At 39.3% G+C, this 18145-nt stretch overlaps 1 protein-coding gene across 1 annotated transcript in view; it reads left to right on the forward strand.

Moving 5' to 3' along the window:
• The window catches only part of LOC128638160 (myelin-associated glycoprotein), a 109083-nt gene that overhangs the window by 22807 nt on the left and 68131 nt on the right, over positions 1 to 18145 (forward strand). The window contains exon 2 of the mRNA XM_053690023.1: positions 8499 to 8879. Coding sequence (XP_053545998.1) covers positions 8499 to 8879 — 381 coding nt within the window. The remainder of the gene's footprint in view (positions 1 to 8498; positions 8880 to 18145) is intronic.

Genomic DNA, 18145 nt, shown 5'->3' on the forward strand with positions numbered 1-18145 from the left:
ATAAAACCCATAACTTCTGACTTTCAGATGACCATGCGGATCGTGTAGTTATGGGCTGTACCGCTCAATTTTTAGGCCGGACAGGCAAACTCGTAATACCGGCACTATGGAAGTTCCATTGAAAAAGGACTTTTTGAAAACTGCGGTAGTTACGTTGCGTTACGGCCAAAAAAGTGGGCGGTACATATATACCTGCAAGACTCGTAATACCAGCAGTAGTGAAAAAGCGTCGTTATGAGGCTTTTTGACTCATAACGCAAAACTCGTAATCTAGCCATTTATTAGGTAGTTTGCGATGTGGGGGTTGTCTGATTAGGGGTTAATAGTTTTAAAAGGTAGATTGTGTTGTGGGGGGTTGGCGATTTAGAGGTTAATACATTTTAATTTATTGTGGTGGGGGAATGGCGGATTAGGGGTGGATATTGCTCATGCGTTAGATGTTTGTTAAGGATTCCAGGCAGTTACGGTACTTTCATATTCAGTGCAAGGTTTGCTGCACCTGCCTATGTGTGGCGGGGTGAAAATGGAGTAAAATGTCTCTACTCTCGCTGCGTAAGTCCTTGCGCTGAATGTGTAATACCAAATTGCGATGACGGTTCTATGTTAGTTTATGGGAGAAAAAACAGCGGGCAACTGGTGAAATATATGCGTTAAACTTGTATGCCGGTCCCTATATGTGATGGCTCAATCCGACTAAAAATAGGCGGCGCTGGGTTTTGTGCCCGACGCTGCATATGCAATTTCTTCCCATATGTTCATTCAACATACTGAATCAAGTATGCATAAAATAGTTATTTCAATTTTACCCCCAATAGATTGAAGTCAGTTTGCCCAGTCCATTCACTTTGAACTTATAATAAGTAGAAAAAAATGGCTGTCTTTGCTCAATAGCTGCAAGTTAACAACAATATAAATCATTTACAGTTCATAGGTCTAAGAATGCAAAACGTTTGTAAAGTAAAAAGTAGCTTAATAAAGTGAGGTGAAACTCAAAAATAATCTTTCATGATTCTAATAGAACATAGCATTTTAAACAACTTTCAAATTTACTCCTATTATCAAGCTTGATTTATTGTCTTGGTATCCTTTGTTTAAGGAGCAGAAGTGTGCTACTGGGAGCTATATGAACAAATTGGATGTTCCAATTACAAATGGCATATACAGTATGTGCAGCCACCAATCTGCAGCTAGCTCCCATTAGTGCATTACTGCTCTTGAGCCTATCTAGAATGCTTTTCACCAAAGGATACCAAGAAAACAATGCAAAATTAATAATTGAAGTAAAATTGAAAGTTGCTTAAAATTACATGACTATGTGGGTGGGGGGGTGTCTGGGAAGCGGCCATGCTAGGATGCTAAATCTGGAGCTCCTCACTCAATCCAATGTAATCCACTGATTATTCATTAATAGTGACATGGTAAGCCTATATCTCTCTTATGTTACTAAACAGAAAACGCTGCATCAATAGATATAACTATTGGGCTTATAACAACGCAGAGAGAACTAATCCAGACCAGTGAAGACTTGATGGCCTACATATCATTTTCAATGCTCACCCTGGATATCCAGGTAGAACAGCTTCCACTACGCTGTGATTACCAATCTAATATGGCACCTTATAATCAAGATCTTCAACATGGAATCAGCCATCTACCTACTGAGAGATTTGTGTAACCGTCTTGATACCCAGCGAGAGGACCTCGTGGAGATTTTGAAAAACGCTGCCGGCTCTCCTCCGGTTGAAATATATTGGGTCACCTTACCTGCTTATGACCCTGATATGTTGCCTGTGGGTGGTGCTGCTGAAGGGCCCAGGCACGGGTCCCCGACCGAATGACAAGCTCCTTGGACTTTACCTTTGCAGAGGGAGGAGACTACCCCGACGACATGGAGGGCCTTAAGTTAGGCCACAGCACTATCTTGCCAGTGCCATGGGACAACATGCTTGGATGCACGGGACTTGAGCTGGTTCTGGTAAATATCTTCAGAGGTTTGAACAACGAGATGGGAGTTGAAGTTTGCCATGTACCCAGTGAAGATGGCGTCCTTCTCACTATGACAGCACCCCCACTAAAGAACCGGCCCTGGACCCTAGAATTTCTTGCCATGGCTGCTCTTCTGCAAAACTATAGAACTTGACCAACAAGACATCTCTTGTTGCTAATTGGATTTGTAAGCATACTGTGAGAACAGGTGTGGGGTAATCTAATTAGGACTCCAGTTTGGTGATAGTTAACTGTCAGTTTGGTTGCCTATGAAGCCTCAATACCCCATGTACGCTTTGGAACATTTGACTTTAAATACACTGGACATATACCTAGACCCTATTTGGGTATTATAAGTACCCTAGATGAGGGCTAACAGCCTGAGAACTGGGATATAATAATTTTTTTCCGTAGCTATGTGTTGTTCAGCTTAAGTCCTGTTTCACATGTTAAAATGCATTAGGTAAACACACTTCACCCGCAATATCTGGCTGCATAGATCATCTTGTTTAGTTTGTGTCTCATATATATTTACACATAGTGTTTCAGTAGTCTACAAATTTTCTTCTATAGTCAAGTTTAACATTCTTCACTAGAACAATAAAAACTCACCCTTTAGAATTATGCAACAATCGGTTAAGAGACAACTCCCCATTGATAAAGATGTTTGATCCTGCACATTTAGATATTTGATCGCCCAGTATTGCTGAATATAATACCTATCCATATTTAGGCAATTTTGTGAATGTATATACAGTTTATAGGTTCTGGTACCATACATGAGCTAGTTGCATTCACTGTTTATGTGCACCCAGATACTCCCTAGCATCCTGTATTCAATGCCTTACAAAGTGTATAAGTACTAAGGTCTCTGAAACTAGTTCACTATATAACTTTTGTGTTCATTAAGTGCTCTTAACTTTAAAAGCATATATTACTCTTATTATAAGGGCTTACTGTTGTTTGAGCCTAACGTTTTCCTTTCAGTTACCAACAATATGCTGCTCTCAGAGCTCCTATACTCTTATTTCCAGAGGGGCCGGAGGTTAGCATGGGTCTTGTTGCACCTTAAACCTGACTCTACCCCCATATTATTTTACTCTCTTATAAGATAAGATATCATAGATCCCCAAAATCTGACTCCTTAAGTCTCACAGGTGTCCGAACCTAAGAAAGAGGACTACAACAAATTACAACATAAAATTCACTTCTCTTAGATTTAGGCACATTTGATTAGGCCAAACATTGCTTGGACCTACATACCTGACATGGCGCTTATTTCAGTTCATCGACTGATTAAAAGATGCCAATGAATACTATATATTTACGTAAGGCATAGCAGTGGTGCCCTATCTTCAATATATTTAGATGGCCTATTGGCTACAGGTTATATACTTCACTAGATTTGATAAGTGCCTCAGGTCAAGAGATTTACATAGCATGTGGTCCTGTGCTTGGATATCCAGCCCCTATTCCCATTTAAATACTCTTATTTATACTACATAACCTCAAGCAGTGCTTATCCGCTGTCACTAAATACTTTGACTCTCCAAATGGCCCAAAAGTGGCCTCCATGTAACTACCATATGACACAACATTAATGGTGCAGTTGATCCAAGAGAGACTAGTCCAGAAGTTACCATATAGCTCATACTGAAAGGAAAAAAAATAGGTTTAATTTAGGCTTACTCATTTGTCCTTTTTGTATTTTAGACAAGCATATAGTTTTCAAGGATGTGTTCCTCTATGTTCTCTTTTGGCGGGTCAATGCTCTAATTTTTTATTTATTTCTACTGTAAATATGTTTTCTTTGCCAATCTAATGAAAGTTGGTGTATGCGGTATGTGTGTATATTGGCGTATGCGGTATGTGCGTATATTGGCGTATGCGGTATGTGCGTATTCAATTAAGATTGTTTGATATGACCCAACTTTTGTTTACAGCCCTCATGTACTATTAACTTATATATTGCTTTATAAACATGGCCCATGTATCTATGAACCACACTGTTCTAGTTTGAGAACATTCTGTCTTCATATTCTTATTGTGAAAGAATGTAAACCTTTTTATTTTTGTTTTTTATGATTGTCATTTATAAAAACCTCAATAAAAAATTGAACACAAAAATATGACATGACTATCTAAATCATAAAATCATTTTTTTAGGTTTTATGCCCCTTTAAGTGCCCCAACACAGAAAATAAAATAAAACAACCGCATTACTAGAAAATTTGGTTTTAAAATGGGTTTTCTATATGTTCCTAATTGCATGTCTGCTCTATATGGATAAAGAAGTCTCGATGGATAGAACAATAGACATTTCCGAAAACTTGAAGAAACAAACAAGGACCTGACTGTGGTCATTTCAGGGCACTCTAGGGGTATGGTGGCAATTTTTTCAAACAGATCCTCATTCAAGCTTGTGAAATTCAAAAAGAAAAGATTGTTCTTGTGAAGTATCTAGTCTTGAGGTTGTGTCTTGTTATTGTAAAGCTGAAGTTTGACTATTTTATATATATTTTTTAATTCTAATTTGTTTGTTTTGGCTTTTGTAATGCTGATGTCCTTGAAAGTGGAACTCGCTTCATGCATTGAGAAGTTTAAGGACCATTATAGTCAAACAATGACATGTCCTAATTCCTTAGAGCATTTCATTTTAATACTAGCAACCCTGAACCTCTATGTGTTTAACCCCGCAAAAGGGTTAAATGCACATTAGAGGTACTGCTCGGGACTCTCAAAGTACTGCTGGTTCTGAGTGGAAAATACCTATGATCCAATCAGCAGCTCTAATGGAGTGACCCAGTTTACACTCGGGTACTGCGAGTCCTGAGCAGTACTTCTACTATGTGTTTACCCATTTGCAAGAGTTAAGCACATAGAGTCGCATGATCACAAATCTTAAAATTAAATACACTAACAAACTAGAGCATGTCATGTTTTAACAAATACAGAAAACAAAGAGGCGCCCATGTGTGTATTGATCTTCAACAATCAGCAATCAAAGGACACTGAGAATTAGGGTACTTACATTTAGTAAAGCACTCTCTTGTGCTAATATCTTAGCCTGTCAGCTGGCTGGCATCCAGACTCTCCAACCGTCCTTTAACTGCAGCTTTCTTCCTCAAGAATCAGCTCAAATGGTTAAAAGTATAAAAACATTTATTGATAAAAGCATGTAATAGAATTCCAACACAGGAATTTAAATGTACAGTGGGGAAAAAAGTATTTAGTCAGCCACCAATTGTGCAAGTTTTCCCACTTAAGAAGATGAGAGAGGCCTGTAATTTTCATCATAGGTATACCTCAACTATGAGAGACAAAATGTGGAAATAAATCCAGACAATCACATTGTCTGATTTGGAAAGAATTTATTTGCAAATTATGGTGGAAAATAAGTATTTGGTCAATATCAAAAGTTCATCTCAATACTTTGTTATATATCCTTTGTTGGCAATGACAGAGGTCAAACGTAGTCACACACTGTTGCTGGTATGTTGGTCCATTCCTGCATGCAGATCTCCTTTAGAGCAGTGATGTTTTGGGGCTGTCGCTGGGCAACACAGACTTTCAACACCCTCTAAAGGTTTTTTATGGGGTTGAGATCTGGAGACTGGCTAGGCCACTCCAGGACCTTGAAATGCTTCATACGAAGCCACTCCTTTGTTGCCTGGGCGGTGTGTTTGGGATCATTGTCATGCTGAAAGACCCAGCCATGTTTCATCTTCAATGCCCTTGCTGATGGAAGGAGGTTTGCACTCAAAATCTCACAATACATGGCCCTTTCATTCTTTCATGTACACGGATCAGTCGTCCTGTTCCCTTTGCAGAGAAACAGCCCCAAAGCATGATGTTGTCACCCCCATGCTTCACAGTAGGTATGGTGTTCTCTCTCCTCCAAACATGACAAGTTGTGTTTCTACCAAACAGTTCTACTTTGGTTTCATCTGACCATATGGCATTCTCCCAATCTGCTTCTGGATCATCCAAATGCTCTCTAGCATACTTCAGACGGGCCCGGACATGTTCTGGCTTAAGCAGGGGGACACGTCTGGCACTGCAGGATCTGAGTCCCTGGCGGCGTAGTGTGTTACTGATGGTAGCCTTTGTTACGTTGGTCCCAGCTCTCTGCAGGTCAGTCACTAGGTCCCCTTGTGTGGTTTTGGGATGTTTGCTCCCCGTTCTTGTGATCATTTTGACCCCACGGGGTGAGATCTTGCGTGGAGCCCCAGATCGAGGGAGATTATCAGTGGTCTTGTCTACCATTTTCTAATTATTGCTCCCACAGTTGATTTCTTCACACCAAGCTGCTTGCCTATTGCAGATTCAGTCTTCCCAGCCTGGTGCAGGTCTACAATTTTGTTTCTGGTGTCCTTCGACAGCTCTTTGGTCTTCACCATAGTGGAGTTTGGAGTGTGACTGTTTGAGGTTGTGGACAGGTGTCTTTTATACTGATAACAAGTTCAAACAGGTGCCATTAATACAGGTAATGAGTGGAGGACAGAGGAGCCTCTTAAAGAAGAAGATACAGGTCTGTGAGAGCCAGATATCTTGCTTGTTTGTAGGTGACCAAATACTTATTTTCCACCATAATTTGCAAATAAATTCTTTCCATATCAGACAATGTGATTGTCTGGATTTGTTTCCACATTTTGTCTCTCATATTTGAGGTATACCTATGATGAAAATTACAGGCCTCTCTCATCTTCTTAAGTGGGAGAACTTGCACAATTGGTGGCTGACTAAATACTTTTTTGCCCCACTGTATATAAAGCTTTCACGTAGTACATTCAGCATGAATGCCTTTAAGTATGCAACATGTTTCTCAGCGTAAGTTTCCGCCGTTTCATCAGGCATCTACTAAATGCGAGTACCCTTATTCCCAGGGTCCTTTGATTGCTGAATTTTGAAGATCGATACACACATGGTCACCTCTTTATTTTCTGTATTATTTTAGTACCTTTCTGTGAAGTTTGAGAAGATGGTTGCCTTTTAACAAGGTCCATGGAACTGTTTCCTTCCACACCTCTATTCCAGTGGAATTGTTGGTGTGTTTACCTGGACTTGCGTGTGGCTGGGATCACACAGTACACGTTCATTTGTTTTATTTATATATTTTGCTCTTGTACTTATATAAGAGTGAACATTTATATTTCCAGGATGTTTCCTATTATCCTGGTCATAGTTCAGATAAGCGCCCCCTACGTTTTGGTATGATTTTTAAACTATAATGGCTCTTTAAAGGTTGCAAGACAGATGCAGCTCCATTGGTTATAATAGAGCTAATCTTGCAACTGGTGGTTTTAAGGAGGAACTGGTCCAAATCTTTATAAATTCCACAATGTTTGAGTTGCAAGTTTCTTTCAGTGAGATATTAGTTTTGTAAATGAGCTTTATTGACTCTAGGCCAAAAAAGAAACTAGAACTTAACGTGCTTTAAAACTGTTGAAAAACAAATCTACTAGAGATGAGCATTCATTTCATTATGAATGCAGATTCATAAGGAAAAATGGATATTCATTCAGTTTTTTTTGTTGTTTTCACAAAATCAATAACCAAATGAATACACAAACAAAATTTAAAGAAAACAAAAAACTACTGACAACATTCATTATTCATTTGTTTTCTTTAAATTATTTTTAAGGGGTTTAAAACTTTTTTAATTTTTTTTTTTTTAAAGGAGATATAGGCCCCAATTTATCAAGGTCTGTCGGACCTTATCCGACAGTGTGGATCAGGTCCGACAGACCTCGCTGAATACGCTCGCCGTATTCAGCATTGCACCAGCAGCTCACAAGAGCTGCTGGTGCAACGCCGCCCCCTGCAGACTCGCGGCCAATCGTCCGCCAGCAGGGGGTGTCAATCAACCCGATCGTACTCGATCGGGTTGATTTCAGGCGATGTGTGTCCGCCTGCTCAGAGCAGACGGACAGGTTATGGAGCAGCGGTCTTTGTAACCGCTGCTTCATAACTGCTGTTTCTGGCGAGCCTGCAGGGACACGGGAAATCAAGCTCCATACGGAGCTTGATAAATATGCCCCATGGTGTGGCAGCTCCCAGGGCCTCCAATAAAGGAGAAGGTCCTGCATGCCCTGGGAGCCGCTGTTATAAGCCTCCTACTGTATTAGTGCGGCCAGGGCTTTTTGAAGAAGAGAACCGGATTAGTGTGACCCTCCAGCGTGTAAAAAGGTAAAAGTATAAGCTAAAGGTGCATTTTTTCAGATGTAGCTTAGCAACATTTACATTTGTATAATGGAAACAAATGTAAATCTACTATGAATAATCAGTATTGGTTTATTTAAAACTAAATGAATACCAAATAGTGCAGCCAACGAATATTCAGGAAAACAAATTTCCCAGAGTATTTGTTACAAAAGATTCGGAGTAACTGAAGTCTTCTGCTCTGCATAAGTCTATAATCTAAAATACAGTATAGCTTGTTTTTTATGGATTTGCCATAGTAATATTATAACCTTAACATGTATATGCTGACATATTTTTCCTTTTCTCAGGATTTTTTCTGGACTTAACCAAATGCTCAGAATGCAAGGCATATGTTCCGAAGAAAATAAGGGCTTTACATGGATCTTGTGTAGTTATTCCATGCCACTTCACTTGCACTGAGAAGCAGGCTCATCAAAATCTCACAGCCATATGGTTTCAGGATGGATCACATCGCAAGCAGCTGTTTAATAGCTATGATACCAATTTAGTAGATACATCGTTTAAAAACCGGACTAGTTTGGTAGGGGATATGGTTGATGACAACTGCACCATAATAATTAATAATGTTGTGTCTTCGGATGAAAATCAGTATTATGTCTGGATTGCTCCTACCCAATCACCTCTTCAAAATATGGTCTATAGTGATAAAATTTATCTTGAGGTATCATGTAAGTAAAAACAATTATATATTTTTATCTTTTTATCTATTTTTTTAATTGTTCTTTTTGTTGTTTTATTTTTTGTGTTTAAAAAATTGGCATTAAACATTGGGCGCGATCCGATAATTTCACCTCGCACATCGGGGTATTACATATAGGGTGTCGGCATTTCCTAAGTGCCGTAAGTCGGATAAACTAGCGATGTCCAGAAATAAGCGTAAGTACAAATTTCTGGAGTCGCCAGTGACTTTAGAAACTGCCGGCGCCTAAGAAAACTAACTAAAATTTTAAATGTCCCGTAACAGTCTAACCTGCCTCCCAAAAATAAGCCCCACACGTATACCCCTATATCCACAATCCCCTCTCTCACTCCTAATAATAAATGTATTAACCTATTCTATTATTAACCCCTAAACCGCCATAGCCCACACCGCAATACACCTATTCTATTATTAACCCCTAAACCGCCATAGCCCACACCGCAATACACCTATTCTACTATTAACCCCTAAACCGTCATAGCCCACATAGCCTATTAAATCTATTAACCCCTAATCTGCCACCGCCAACGTCGCCGCCACTATAATTAAGTTATTTACGGCTAGATTTAGAGTTTTGTCGGTAACGACCCGCATAGCTAACGCTGGCTTTTTTCTGGCCGCACCTTTAAAATAACTCTGGTATTGAGAGTCCACAGAATGGCTGCGTTAGGCTCCAAAAAAGGAGCGTAGAGCATATTTAACGCAACTTCAACTCTCGATACCAGAGTTGCTTACGGACGCGGCCAGCCTCAAAAACGTGCTCGTGCACGATTCCCCCATAGGAAACAATGGGGCTGTTTGAGCTGAAAAAAAACCTAACACCTGCAAAAAAGCCGCGTTCAGCTCCTAACGCAGCCCCATTGTTTGCTATGGGGAAACACTTCCTACGTCTGCACCTAACACCCTAACATGTACCCCGAGTCTAAACACCCCTAGCCTTACACTTATTAACCCCTATTATGCCGCCCCCACAATCGCTGAACCCTGCATATTATTTTTAACCCTTAATCTGCCGCTCCGTAAACCGCCGCTACTTACATTATCCCTATGTACCCCTAATATGCTGCCCCTAACACCGCCGACCCCTATATTATATTTATTAACCCCTAATCTGCCCCCCACAACGTCGCCTCCACCTGCCTACACTTATTAACCCCTAATCTGCCGACCGGACCGCACCGCTATTATAATAAAGTTATTAACCCCTAATCCGCCTCACTAACCCTATAAAAAATAGTATTAACCCCTAATCTGCCCTCCCTAACATCGCTGACACCTAACTTCAAACATTAACCCCTAATCTGCCGACTGGAGCTCACCGCTATTCTAATAAATGTATTAACCCCTAAAGCTAAGTCTAACCCTAACACTAACACACCCCTAACTTAAATATAATTTAAATCTAACGAAATTAATTAACTCTTATTAAATAAATTATTCCTATTTAAAGCTAAATACTTACCTGTAAAATAAATCCTAATATAGCTACAATATAAATTATAATTATATTATAGCTATTTTAGGATTAATATTTATTTTACAGGTAACTTTGTATTTATTTTAACCAGGTACAATAGCTATTAAATAGTTAAGAACTATTTAATAGCTAAAATAGTTAAAATAATTACAAAATTACCTGTAAAATAAATCCTAACCTAAGTTACAATTAAACCTAACACTACACTATCAATAAATTAATTAAATAAAATACCTACAATTACCTACAATTAAACCTAACACTACACTATCAATACATTAATTAAATACAATATCTACAAATAAATAGAATTAAATAATCTAACTAAAGTACAAAAAATAAAAAAGAACTAAGTTACAAAAAATAAAAAAAATATTTACAAACATAAGAAAAATATTACAACAATTTTAAACTAATTACACCTTCTCTAAGCCCCCTAATAAAATAACAAAGCCCCCCAAAATAAAAAATGCCCTACCCTATTCTAAATTACTAAAGTTCAAAGCTCTTTTACCTTACCAGCCCTGAACAAGGCCCTTTGCGGGGCATGCCCCAAAGAATTCAGCTCTTTTGCCTGTAAAAAAAAACATACAATACCCCCCCCAACATTACAACCCACCACCCACATACCCCTAATCTAACCCAAACCCCCCTTAAATAAACCTAACACTAAGCCCCTGAAGATCTTCCTACCTTGTCTTCAAAATGACAGGTATGACCGTCCGTTCCAGGCTCCGATATCTTCATCTAAGCCCAAGCGGGGGCTAGACATCCATCATCCGACGGCTGAAGAAGTCCAGAAGGGGCTCCAAAGTCTTCATCCTATCCGGGAAGAAGAGTAGATCCGGACCGGCAACCATCATCTTCCAAGCGGCATCTTCTATCTTCATCCGATGAGGACCGGCTCCATCTTGAAGACCTCCACCGCGGACCCATCTTCATCCTCCGACGTCCAACTGAAGAATGACGGTTCCTTTAAGGGACGTCATCAAAGATGGCGTCCCTCGAATTCCGATTGGCTGATAGGATTCTATCAGCCAATCGGAATTAAGGTAGGAAAATTCTGATTTGCTGATGGAATCAGCCAATCAGAATCAAGTTCAATCCGATTGGCTGATCCGATCAGCCAATCAGATTGAGCTGGCATTCTATTGGCTGATCGGAACAGCCAATAGAATGCGAGCTCAATCTGATTGGCTGATCGGATCAGCCAATCGGATTGAACTTGATTCTGATTGGCTGATTCCATCAGCCAATCAGAATTTTCCTACTTTAATTCCGATTGGCTGATAGAATCCTATCAGCCAATCGGAATTCGAGGGACGCCATCTTGGATGACGTCCCTTAAAGGAACCGTCATTCTTCAGTTGGACGTCGGAGGATGAAGATGGGTCCGCGGTGGAGGTCTTCAAGATGGAGCCGGTCCTCATCGGATGAAGATAGAAGATGCCGCTTGGAAGATGATGGTTGCCGGTCCGGATCTACTCTTCTTCCCGGATAGGATGAAGACTTTGGAGCCTCTTCTGGACTTCTTCAGACGTCAGATGATGGATGTCTAGCCCCCGCTTGGGCTTAGATGAAGATATCGGAGCCTGGAACGGACGGTCATACCTGGCATGGTGAAGACAAGGTAGGAAGATCTTCAGGGGCTTAGTGTTAGGTTTATTTAAGGGGGGTTTGGGTTAGATTAGGGGTATGTGGGTGGTGGGTTGTAATGTTGGGGGGGGTATTGTATGTTTTTTTTTACAGGCAAAAGAGCTGAATTCTTTGGGGCATGCCCCGCAAAGGGCCCTGTTCAGGGCTGGTAAGGTAAAAGAGCTTTGAACTTTAGTAATTTAGAATAGGGTAGGGCATTTTTATTTTGGGGGGCTTTGTTATTTTATTAGGGGGCTTAGAGTAGGTGTAATTAGTTTAAAATTGTTGTAATATTTTTCTTATATTTGTAAATATTTTTTTGTAACTTAGTTCTTTTTTATTTTTTGTACTTTAGTTAGTTTATTTAATTGTATTTATTTGTAGATATTGTATTTAATTAATGTATTGATAGTGTAGTATTAGGTTTAATTGTAGGTAATTGAAGGTATTTTATTTAATTAATTTATTGATAGTGTAGTGTTAGGTTTAATTGTAACTTAGGTTAAGATTTATTTTACAGGTAATTTTGTAATTATTTTAACTATTTTAGCTATTAAATAGTTCTTAACTATTTAATAGCTATTGTACCTGGTTAAAATAAATACAAAGTTACCTGTAAAATAAATATTAATCCTAAAATAGCTACAATATAATTATAATTTATATTGTAGCTATATTATGATTTATTTTACAGGTAAGTATTTAGCTTTAAATAGGAATAATTTATTTAATAAGAGTTAATTAATTTCGTTAGATTTAAATTATATTTAACTTATGGGGTGTTAGTGTTAGGGTTAGACTTAGCTTTAGGGGTTAATACATTTATTAGAATAGCGGCGAGATTCGGTCGGCAGATTAGGGGTTAATAATTGAAGTTAGGTGTCGGCGATGTTAGGGAGGGCAGATTAGGGGTTAATAAATATAATATAGGGGTCGGCGGTGTTAGGGGCAGCAGATTAGGGGTACATAGCTATAATGTAGGTGGCGGCTCTTTGCGGTCAGCAGATTTGGGGTTAATTATTGTAGGTAGGTGGCGGCGACGTTGTGGGGGGCAGGTTAGGGGTTAATAAATATAATATAGGGGTCGGCGATGTTAGGGCAGCAGATTAGGGGTACATAGCTATAATGTAGCTGGCGGCGGCGTGCGGACGGCAGATTAGGGGTTAATAAGTAGCTGGCGGCGACGTTGTGGGGGGCAGATTAGGGGTTAATAAATATAATATAGGGGTCGGCGGTGTTAGGGGCAGCAGATTAGGGGTACATAAGGATAACGTAGGTGGCGGTCGGCAGATTAGGGGTTAAAAAAATTTAATCGAGTGTCGGCGATGTGGGGGGACCTCGGTTTAGGGGTACATAGGTAGTTTATGGGTGTTAGTGTACTTTAGGGCACAGTAGTTAAGAGCTTTATGAACCGGCGTTAGCCCAGAAAGCTCTTAACTACTGACTTTTTTCTGCGGCTGGAGTTTTGTCGTTAGATTTCTAACGCTCACTTCAGCCACGACTCTAAATACCGGAGTTAGAAAGATCCCATTGAAAAGATAGGATACGCAATTGACGTAAGGGGATCTGCGGTATGGAAAAGTCGCGGCTGAAAAGTGAGAGTTAGACCCTTTTTTGACTGACTCCAAATACCGGCGGTAGCCTAAAACCAGCGTTAGGAGCCTCTAACGCTGGTTTTCACGGCTACCGCCAAACTCCAAATTTAGGCCTTAATTATTAACCCCTAAACCTAAGTCTAACCCTAACCCTAACACCCCCCTAACTTAATTATTATTTAAATAAATCAAAATAATATTACTATTATTAACTAAAGTATTCCTATTTAAAACTAAATACTTACCTGTAAAATAAACCCTAACGGCTAGATTTAGAGTTTTTTCGGTAACGACCCGCGTAGCTAACACTGGCTTTTTTCTGGCCGCACCTTTAAAATAACTCTGGTATTGAGAGTCCACAGAATGGCTGCGTTAGGCTCCAAAAAAGGAGCGTAGAGCATATTTAACGCAACTTCAACTCTCGATACCAGAGTTGCTTACGGACGCGGCCAGCCTCAAAAACGTGCTCGATCACGATTCCCCCATAGGAAACAATGGGGCTGTTTGAGCTGAAAAAAAACACCTGCAAAAAAGCCGCGTTCAGCTCCTAACGCAGCCCCATTGTTTGCTATGGGGAAACACTTCCTACGTCTGCACCTAACACTCTAACATGTACCCCGAGTCTAAACACCCCTTAACTTACACTTATTAACCCCTATTCTGCCGCCCCCGCTATCGCTGACCCCTGCATATTATTATTAACCCCTAATCTGCCGCTCCGTAAACCGCCGCTACTTACATTATCCCTATGTACCTCTAATCTGCTGCCCCTATTACCCCTATATTATATTTATTAACCCCTAATCTGCCGAGCGGACCGCACCGCTATTATAATAAAGTTATTAACCCCTAAAGCTAAGTCTAACCCTAACACTAACACCCCCCTAACTTAAATATAATTTAAATCTAACGAAATTAATTAACTCTTATTAAATAAATTATTCCTATTTAAAGCTAAATACTTACCTGTAAAATAAATCCTAATATAGCTACAATATAAATTATAATTATATTATAGCTATTTTAGGATTAATATTTATTTTACAGGTAACTTTGTATTTATTTTAACCAGGTACAATAGCTATTAAATAGTTAAGAACTATTTAATAGCTAAAATAGTTAAAATAATTACAAAATTACCTGTAAAATAAATCCTAAGCTATGTTACAATTAAACCTAACACTACACTATCAATAAATTAATTAAATAAAATACCTACAATTACCTACAATTTAACCTAACACTACACTATCAATACATTAATTAAATACAATATCTACAAATAAATAGAATTAAATAAACTAACTAAAGTACAAAAAATAAAAAAGAACTAAGTTACAAAAAATAAAAAAATATTTACAAACATAAGAAAAATATTACATCAATTTTAAACTAATTACACCTACTCTAAGCCCCCTAATAAAATAACAAAGCCCCCCAAAATAAAAAATGCCCTACCCTATTCTAAATTACTAAAGTTCAAAGCTCTTTTACCTTACCAGTCCTGAACAGGGCCCTTTGCGGGGCATGCCCCAAAGAATTCAGCTCTTTTGCCTGTAAAAAAAACATACAATACCCCTCCCAACATTACAACCCACCACCCACATACCCCTAATCTAACCCAAACCCCCCTTAAATAAACCTAACACTAAGCCCCTGAAGATCTTCCTACCTTGTCTTCACCATGCCAGGTATGACCGTCCGTTCCAGGCTCCGATATCTTCATCTAAGCCCAAGCGGGGGCTAGACATCCATCATCCGACGTCTGAAGAAGTCCAGAAGAGGCTCCAAAGTCTTCATCCTATCCGGGAAGAAGAGTAGATCCGGACCGGCAACCATCATCTTCCAAGTGGCATCTTCTATCTTCATCCGATGAGGACCGGCTCCATCTTGAAGACCTCCACCGCGGACCCATCTTCATCCTCCGACGTCCAACTGAAGAATGACGGTTCCTTTAAGGGACGTCATCCAAGATGGCGTCCCTCGAATTCCGATTGGCTGATAGGATTCTATCAGCCAATCAGAATTAAGGTAGGAAAATTCTGATTGGCTGATGGAATCAGCCAATCAGAATCAAGTTCAATCCGATTGGCTGATCCGATCAGCCAATCAGATTGAGCTCGCATTCTATTGGCTGTTCCGATCAGCCAATAGAATGCGAGCTCAATCTGATTGGCTGATCGGATCAGCCAATCGGATTGAACTTGATTCTGATTGGTTGATTCCATCAGCCAATCAGAATTTTCCTACCTTAATTCCGATTGGCTGATAGAATCCTATCAGCCAATCGGAATTCGAGGGACGCCATCTTTGATGACGTCTCTTAAAGGAACCGTCATTCTTCAGTTGGACGTCGGAGGATGAAGATGGGTCCGCGGTGGAGGTCTTCAAGATGGAGCCGGTCCTCATTGGATGAAGATAGAAAATGCCGCTTGGAAGATGATTGTTGATGGTCCGGATCTACTCTTCTTCCCGGATAGGATGAAGACTTTGGAGCCTCTTCTGGACTTCTTCAGCCGTCGGATGATGGATGTCTAGCCCCCGCTTGGGCTTAGATGAAGATTTTGGAGCCAGGACCGATCGGTGATACCCGGTGAGGTGAAGATAAGGTAGGAAGATCTTCAGGGGCTTAGTGTTAGGTTTATTTAAGGGGGGTTTGGGTTAGATTAGGGGTATGTGGGTGGTGGGTTGTAATGTTGGGGGGGGTATTGTATGTTTTTTTTTACAGGCAAAAGAGCTGAATTCTTTGGGGCATGCCCCGCAAAGGGCCCTGTTCAGGGCTGGTAAGGTAAAAGAGCTTTGAACTTTAGTAATTTAGAATAGGGTAGGGCATTTTTATTTTGGGGGGCTTTGTTATTTTATTAGGGGGCTTAGAGTAGGTGTAATTAGTTTAAAATTGTTGTAATATTTTTCTTATATTTGTAAATATTTTTTTATTTTTTGTAACTTAGTTCTTTTTTATTTTTTGTACTTTAGTTAGTTTATTTAATTGTATTTAATTGTAGATATTGTATTTAATTAATGTATTGATAGTGTAGTGTTAGGTTTAATTGTAGGTAATTGTAGGTATTTTATTTAATTAATTTATTGATAGTGTAGTGTTAGGTTTAATTGTAACTTAGGTTAGGATTTATTTTACAGGTAATTTTGTAATTATTTTAACTATTTTAGCTATTAAATAGTTCTTAACTATTTAATAGCTATTGTACCTGGTTAAAATAAATACAAAGTTACCTGTAAAATAAATATTAATCCTAAAATAGCTACAATATAATTATAATTTATATTGTAGCTATATTAGGATTTATTTTACAGGTAAGTATTTAGCTTTAAATAGGAATAATTTATTTAATAAGAGTTAATTAATTTCGTTAGATTTAAATTATATTTAACTTATGGGGTGTTAGTGTTAGGGTTAGACTTAGCTTTAGGGGTTAATACATTTATTAGAATAGCGGCGAGATTCGGTCGGCAGATTAGGGGTTAATAATTGAAGTTAGGTGTCGGCGATGTTAGGGAGGGCAGATTAGGGGTTAATAAATATAATATAGGGGTCGGCGGTGTTAGGGGCAGCAGATTAGGGGTACATAGCTATAATGTAGGTGGCGGCTCTTTGCGGTCAGCAGATTAGGGGTTAATTATTGTAGGTAGGTGGCGGCGACGTTGTGGGGGGCAGGTTAGGGGTTAATAAATATAATATAGGGTCGGCGATGTTAGGGCAGCAGATTAGGGGTACATAGCTATAATGTAGCTGGCGGCGGCGTGCGGACGGCAGATTAGGGGTTAATAAGTGTAGGTAGCTGGCGGCGACGTTGTGGGGGGCAGATTAGGGGTTAATAAATATAATATAGGGGTCGGCGGTGTTAGGGGCAGCAGATTAGGGGTACATAAGGATAACGTAGGTGGCGGTCGGCAGATTAGGGGTAAAAAAAATTTAATCGAGTGTCGGCGATGTGGGGGGACCTCGGTTTAGGGGTACATAGGTAGTTTATGGGTGTTAGTGTACTTTAGGGCACAGTAGTTAAGAGCTTTATGAACCGGCGTTAGCCCAGAAAGTTCTTAACTACTGACTTTTTTCTGCGGCTGGAGTTTTGTCGTTAGATTTCTAACGCTCACTTCAGCCACGACTCTAAATACCGGAGTTAGAAAGATCCCATTGAAAAGATAGGATACGCAATTGACGTATGGGGATCAGCGGTATGGAAAAGTCGCGGCTGAAAAGTGAGCGTTAGACCCTTTTTTGACTGACTCCAAATACCGGCGGTAGCCTAAAACCAGCGTTAGGAGCCTCTAACGCTGGTTTTCACGGCTACCGCCAAACTCCAAATCTAGGCCTAAGATAGCTACAATATAATTAATAATTACATTGTAGCTATTTTAGGATTTATTTTTATTTTACAGGCAACTTTGTATTTATTTTAACTAGGTACAATAGCTATTAAATAGTTAATAACTATTTAATAGCTACCTAGTTAAAATAATTACAAAATTACATGTAAAATAAATCCTAACCTAAGTTACCATTAT

The sequence above is a fragment of the Bombina bombina genome, chromosome 8, assembly GCF_027579735.1.
Source record: "Bombina bombina isolate aBomBom1 chromosome 8, aBomBom1.pri, whole genome shotgun sequence".
Lineage (NCBI taxonomy): Eukaryota > Metazoa > Chordata > Amphibia > Anura > Bombinatoridae > Bombina > Bombina bombina.